This window comes from Ornithodoros turicata, unplaced genomic scaffold (assembly GCF_037126465.1).
Source record: "Ornithodoros turicata isolate Travis unplaced genomic scaffold, ASM3712646v1 Chromosome15, whole genome shotgun sequence".
NCBI classification, from domain to species: domain Eukaryota; kingdom Metazoa; phylum Arthropoda; class Arachnida; order Ixodida; family Argasidae; genus Ornithodoros; species Ornithodoros turicata.
The window spans coordinates 881,976-889,332 of record NW_026999318.1 but is presented as its reverse complement, the minus strand read 5'-3'; the positions used below and the strand labels follow the sequence as shown (position 1 = coordinate 889,332).

The window sequence follows — 7,357 nt, the reverse complement described above, 5'->3', positions numbered from 1 at the left end:
CAGCTATAAACAACCTGGGCACTCAACGCGCGAGCATGGTGAAAACTGGTATCAACGAAAAAAACCCCGCAAACTTGTCGAATGGGGAGGGAGGTTCGGGTGAGGGTGATCGCCCGTCCAACAGGTTGATAACGTACTTTTGGGCATGCTTATCGTCTTCTTTCATACACTGATAGTAAACGGCGCGATACGTAGTTGTAACCTGTGCGAAACATAAACAGCGGTCTTGAACTGCAAGTTGCGGACGATGTTTTATCAGATGACGTTGTTGCACGGAGGCATGTGGCTATGCACACGACGCACAAGATTAATTCTAAACAAAATGTCTGGCTGTGTGTTCCGAAGTCCGAAGTGCCCGTACTTCGCGTGTACACGGCAACGTGTTGCTTCGCATTTGGCAATCTCTCACAGCGGTGAATCGAACTTCAACGTGGCTTGTGATGTGGGTGATTGTAAGAAAACCTACTCCCATATGAATTCCTGTAGGAAACACCTCTACAATGTACACATAAACAAGGCATCGAGAGACGCCGTCCCAGATGTGGACCTAGGGAGCGATACCAGCGACTACACTCTACGCGACGAAATCCTGGACCGTTCCGATATGGGAAGTCAGGGGGAGTGGACACATGAAGGGCCGTCGTATGAATTCTTTGATCTCGTTGAGGATGCTACGAGAAACGTGTGTCGGCTCTTTTTCCGCCTGACACAAGAGCATAAAGTTACCGAGTCGGCCTGTGAAACTGCGTTTAGGGACTTGGAATGTCTGATGAGTTCCCTCTGGGAGCAGTTTACAAACACAGTAGACTGCAAAATCGGTGACGAACTTCTGTCTACACATGATGACCTAAGACAGCTCCTAAAGTGTGACTTCATGAAGCAACTTTTTGTTCCAGTTCGCACAGCCTACCAGCGAGAACAGTTCGCAAAGAGACACCTCCGTTACGTGGAACCCGTTCAGTGTCACTACGCTGCCGACAGGAACGAGTCGTTTCAGTACGTTCCTGTTGCAAGTGTCATCAGAAATGTTCTGGAGAGCCCAACGATTGCTGACTCGCTTTTGAATCCCCAGCCCCAGTGCGATCCACAAATCATTAGCAGTTTCCGTGATGGCACACTACAGCAACGACGCCAAGACACAAGGGATCCATCCACCACATACATCATTTTGTACTCAGATGAACTTGAAGTAGTGAACCCCATTGGTCCCACACGGGGTGTGCACAAACTACTAGTGGTATATTTTACCTTCTTGGAACTCCATCCAAGATTTCGGTCCCAGGTAAAGCATATACATTTAGCCATAGCCGCAAAGTACCCAGACACCAAGTGTCATCTTGACGTGGTTCTAGCACCACTGGTTAGCGACCTGAATGTGCTTGCAACTGACGGAATGGATATTACTTCACCATTGGGCTCGCGGAAAATTTTTGTGCGTGTTGTGGGCTTTTGCGGCGACAACTTGTCGATGCACGCTATTGGCGGCTTCACATGCAGTTTCAGCTGTGGCAGGGTTTGCCGATATTGTTTAACGAGGTCAAGTCAACTGGGTGAAGTCAAGAGCGAACGTCACTGCATTGTACGAGATGCAAAGACACACAGTGCTCAGCTAGAAGCTATACAGGTGAACCCTGACTTGACATCTGCGTACTGTGTGCGAGAAAAGTCCCCACTGCTGGAGTTGGAATCCTTCGACGTCACGCGCCAGCTTCCACCAGACGTAATGCACGATATGTTCGAAGGAACGTTTGCTGTTATCATGCATTACGCCCTTAGAGGACTCGTTGAAGATAACATCCTAACTGCCGAAGATATCCCAAGGTATATCTAAACTGGTAGCGAAAACTAGCGAAAATACCAAATCAGACCCATCGGCAAGGCCACCAGCAAGAGGCGCGAGCGATCCTGGGTGTTGACAGTAGAGGTACGGTTGTAAACAGAAAAACTTTGCAACATGGGCGTCGCTTGTGTGTGTACTAATAGGTTATTCATAATTTCAATGTAGAAAAAACTTTCTGTTGCCCCGCTCGTGCACATATAGGAGATCATCTACCACTCAGTACATTTCCGTATCCTGCTCCTTTGCGCATGTGTCACAGTTGGGGGTGTTTATCCGTGAGTCTCTGTGTCCGTACCGTGTGTCCGTGCATTGTAATACGGAGTTCGTACACTCTTTGGGTCAAACAGGAAGCGACGTTCGCACCTCCGTGCTGTGGACCAAGATTAACACGTATGAACAGGTGAATACAATGCATCCCCTGTTGCTGGGCCCACGAAAAAAAAGATTTTGTCATGGGACGAGCGGCCATGATAGTCTGTTAGCAGGAACCAACTGTGCACCAACGATGTCGTGTTTTGTTGCAATGGACCTATAACGCCCACTCATTGAATAAATGCAAATGTCTAATCACTAGGTGTACGTATAGCTCTGGGTGAGAAATGGGCCTTATGTGAGCCTTCCTAATTTCTGTATGATCATCACGATGCCTTTCTGTTTGGAGTCTGTGATAACCGTATGTATTTGGAATTTATATGATTCATTAAACCTGATATGCTTTATTTTTCTGTGTTCTCGTCTGGTATTGTTGACTGGGCGCGGAAAAAGGAATACAGAGCAAGTGAAGTGGGCCAATGTAAACGTGCTTGGCTAATTATGCACTAATTATTATTCATACTAGTGACGTCATCTCTGACGTCATTTATTTACAATCGTAGTAGTCCGCGCAACGGATGGATGGCGCTGACCGTCTCAATCATGGCGTCATTCTGAAGACACAGGGGCCTATGGGAGTTGCGCTACCTGTTTAAATATACCTTGGATATCCTGCGCGCCGATACTTTCCCGTATGGCACCAACGACAACAGAAACAGGCCTGAGAAGATCGGCGCGTCATTTCTAAGTGATTCCAAGTCCATGAGGGGCTCTGCCTCCCAAAAATGGTGCCTCTTTCGTCTCATGCCTTTGATTTTGGGCCCCATCGTACCAGAGGGGAATGACAAGTGGGAACTATTCCTCACCTTCCGGGAGCTGGCGGACATTATTTTGGCGGAGAAAATACCCTCTGAGTGCCCCCAATATTTGGAAGACAAGATCGAGGAATTTTTCATGATGTTCTTGGCCAAGTACCCGAATGCTCGTGTGCATCCGAAGCTCCATTACATGGTTCATTATCCGCGAATCACCAGTGAGCTTGGCCCCCTGAGGCAATATTGGTGCCTTCGGTTTGAAGCAAAACACCAGTTCTTCAAGAGTCACGCCGCTAGGGTTCACAATTACCGCAATATCCCCTACACATTGGCAAAGAAGCATCAGCTGTTACAATGTTACCAATTAGGTTCCAGCTTCATGGAAAACAGCTTTACAGCGACAAATCTACGCCCTGCAGAGCAAACAGAGGAGCATCCCTGCGCACAGGATTTGTTCTGTGGCATGGTCAACATAGCGGATTCTGCCAAGGTCAACGGTCTTGCGTATTCCAAAGGAGATATCCTTGTCATGAAAACCGGCGACGAACCGAACTTTGCGCAAGTCCAACAACTATACTTCGCTAAACGCAAGTTTTATCTTCAAGTTGAAGAGATGGTAGTGGAGACATTTTGCAGGCACACGTTTGCGTACAAACTGCGTCGTACAGGCCACATTGCGCTTAACGCACCTGGAGATGAGGCTTCGTTTCAAAAGTTGGATCTATATTTTGGCGGATTTGTCGTACCCAAATGGGAAATAATTTTCTAATTTCCTTCCTCACACTGTATCGAGTGAGATCCTGATACGTCGTTCTGGATACAAAGTCTCAATAAAAATGTTCTTTGTTTACCCCGAATTATCAAAAAAGGACGAAAAAAAGAGAGAAAGAGAGAGACGGCGCATGCTGCGTGCGAAGTCGTAGCATGACGTTGCACTTAGAAGGACCTGTAGCACTATCAGCTGCACAAGAATCCGCGATGGCAGGCGCAACGGAGAGAAAGGCTCGGTCTACCAACAGCTGGCGCTTTTCTTTATTACGTCGTGCACGTGTGCCGCTATGAACCAGCGAGTGATGCCATGCCCAAAAAGTTTCGGGGCTCGGTCTTTATTCTTTACTAATAGCATAGGTAATAGAGAAAACATGCGTTTTGCAAGCATTTGTTTACGCAGGTGGAGCATGTTTATGAGTCCAACTAACATAGTAGAAATAAATTCAAGATCAAGTTTGGCAAGCGTGATACAACACCTCGGTGTGTTTCGCTCACTTGAAAACAATTTTTTTTTTCTTATAATAGTAAAAATGGCGAAAACGCTACTGCCTTCGGGGTGTACTGTCCGTCACATATCTCACTCTCTTGAGAGAGTCGTGTCGTGCTTACACTCCAAGTATACAGTGCAGATGTGGGCACCCTCACAAGGGCTTGCGAGGGCGAGAGCTCGCTCACCTCACCCTCACCGCACGAAATTTTTTAGGTGAGGGTTGGTGAGGTGAGGGTAGGAAAATTTTCTTAAAGTATTTTAAGATGAGGATTCTTTTTTCATGTGAAGTGAGGACTTTTCTCATGTGTTGAGGGGAGATGGGGAGGGGAGAGGGGGGTGTTGAGGAAAAATTGGGTCAAAAATTTTTAGGTGATACGAGACTAGCTGACAAAAGATAGTGGTTAGGGCTGTCTTCTTTCCTTTATTTATTTTTCCGGTGACCGTCGTAAACCGAACAACAAGAGTCGTGCACATCACTAGCAATAATCGATGCTTATTGGTTAGTCCTGACGATGGGTCTAGACGCTGGCTGCAAAGCCCACGAAAAGTAGGGGGCGATGTGGGCACGACATTGGGTGAACTGATGACGTGATGCTCATACCATTATGATTCAGAAAGCTGTGCTTCGATTTGACCGCCACTGGAGCACTCAACTTATCGGGTGCCATGCGAAGGTGGTGAACGAGACAACCACCGATGCACATGGAGTCTCACTAGCTGATGGTGAGCGGACCACGATGTAATGCGTAGGACATGATCAGTTAGTAATTTTAACTGTCATCGCCATTCATCACGTAATCGCCTCAGTTGTGGCCCTCTCTGGCCTCTGTTGCTCTTGCGCCACAAGTCCCACAGTCACAATGGACGGCTGAAGCATAGAGTGGGAACCTGACGCTTTAGCCTCCATACTTGCTTGACCCTGCATGCTTTCGTCATTTAGAAAAATGAGAAGCGTTGACCAGGAGCAGAGAAGGGCACCCTCACAAGTGCAAGTGAGGTGAGGGCACCCTCACCTCCCTCACCAAACGAACTTTGAGGTGAGGTGGGATGAGGGAAAATTTTCTTGGGGAAGGCTGAGGTGAGGTGAGTTGAGGAAAAAATTTATCAGGAAATGCTGAGGTGAGGTAACTTTTCTGATAATTGTTGTGAGGTGAGGCGAGGAAAACTTTCTGAGATTTTTTTAGGTGAGGTGAGGAAACGTCTCAGATTTATTTTTGAGGTGAGGGGAGGGGAGGGAACTTTTCTGATAAACAGTTTAGGTGAGGTGAGGCGAGGACGAAGCTCCGTCCAGGGAAATTGCGATAAGGGCAAAGACAGTGAGGAGTTTTGCCCACCTCTGATACAGTGTGTACCAAGGAAAGTGGGCCAAAGCGCTTCACAAAGAGAATGACAAACGGAAACCTGAGGGTCTCTTTCTGGTACTTGAGTTACAAGAGGTGCTACTTTTGCACCTGACTGCAACTCAGGTACCACAAAAGTAGTACTAAGTTTCCGTTTATTGCTCTCTTCGTGAAACGCTCTGGTCCGCTTTTTTTGGGACACCCCGTATGTGTACACGTGGCACCTGCTAAGGAAGTGGTGGTGGTGGTGTGTGTCGAATCTCTTCGCCGTATTTGGCCTCACTGGGCGACTAAGGAAGTCTCAGCATAGGACACACATGTAAGCGGGCCACCAAGCCACCCCATAAGGAGTGTTCCATGAGCACCCTTCCTTTTTGCGTACATACAGCACTCTTGAGGGAGTGAAATATGTGAGGCGCCTGAACACCCTCAAAAGACTATCACATGCACCTTTTTAAGAGCGAACAATATTTTCCGCACAGGAGGCGCTCAATATATTCCTTTCGCAATTACTTAGTCCTGCGTGAGCCCTTGCGTGTCCAGGTGGCGCTTGCTTTGCTAAAAACTTGTGTTTTTGTGGTCTACTTCACCGCATAACTCGCTGCTGTCCAATCACCGACCTGCGACTGATTGCCTATGTTTGATTACTTTACCCCAACACAGCCGGTATGCTGCATGGCTGACCTTTCCCCTTTCCTTTGTTTGCCAAAAAATCCCCACCCCCACCCCAACACAGCCTGGTCACATAAATACCATATAAACACCATGGCAATCATATCCAGTGTTTCGTTCCTGCATGTCTCGCAACTGTACAATGTGGGGTGGCCATAAACGCGAAAGAATGCACTAAACCTGACCTTAAACTGTTAAGTATTCCTTGGTATACCATGCTTGGGTATACCATACTTTATCCCAATTATGAGAAATAGACATGGGTTGCGCACATGGGTAGCTACCGACACACCTTGGATTGAATTGGATTGGAAAAAGCATTGCCTTATACGCATTGCGTTGTTTCGTCCGCATTTGTAACGACGATCTGGAAGCGCTTTCTGAATTTCCCGCGCAAGCGTGCCCTCCTCTCTCCCCGAATTAAAGTGTTTTCTGAATGCCTCCTGTAATTGTATTAGGCTATAACTCCCTGAATCGAAGTGCTCTCCGGGTTCCCCTCGCACGGGCAATCTTCTGTAGCTTCCGCAATCTAAATGCTTTCTCGATTCCTGTCAGAAGGGTGCTCTGCTGGCTCCCTTAACTGAAGTGCTCTATGAATTCCTCTCACAACAGTGCTCTGCTAGCTCCGTTACTTGAAATGCTCTCTGAAGGCGCTCCGCAATGGTGCTCTCTCGTAACCCCCTCCATTGAAGTGCTCTGTGGATTCCCCTCGCAAGGCTGCTCTGCTGGCTAACTTAATCGATGCGCTGTATGGATTCTGGCAAGGGTGCTCTGCTAGCTCCCTCATTCGAAGTGCTCTCTGTAAGCGCCTCACGAGGGTGCCCTGTTTTAACCCCCACCACCGAAGTGCTCGCTGGATGCCCTTCGCAACGGGGTTCCCAGAGCTCCCTCCATCGAAGTGCTTCCTTAATGCCCCTCGCAACGTGGCTCTCCGAGCTTCCTCCATCGAAGTGCTTTATCGATTCCCCTCGCAAGGGTCCCGCGTTGGCTCTCCTAATCGAAGTACCCTATGAATTCCTCTGGCAAGGGTGCTGTGCTAGCTCCCTCATTCGAAGTGCTCTCTGAAAGCGCCTCGCGAGGGTGCCCTGCTGTAACCCCCTCCACCGAAGTGCGCGCT

The 7,357-nt window shown here is 48.1% G+C and overlaps 1 protein-coding gene across 1 annotated transcript; it reads left to right on the top strand.

Moving 5' to 3' along the window:
- Positions 1–472: 472 nt before the first annotated feature.
- On the top strand, positions 473–1,831 carry LOC135372446 (uncharacterized). Its single transcript, XM_064606053.1, has one exon. It carries the CDS (start codon positions 473–475, stop codon positions 1,829–1,831), a length of 1,359 nt encoding a protein of 452 aa, XP_064462123.1.
- The last annotated feature ends 5,526 nt before the right edge of the window (positions 1,832–7,357 follow it).

Excerpts from the sequence above, each read along its gene's own strand:
- LOC135372446 (XM_064606053.1), top strand. The coding sequence starts at position 473 with ATGAATTCCTGTAGGAAACACCTCTACAATGTACACATAAACAAGGCA.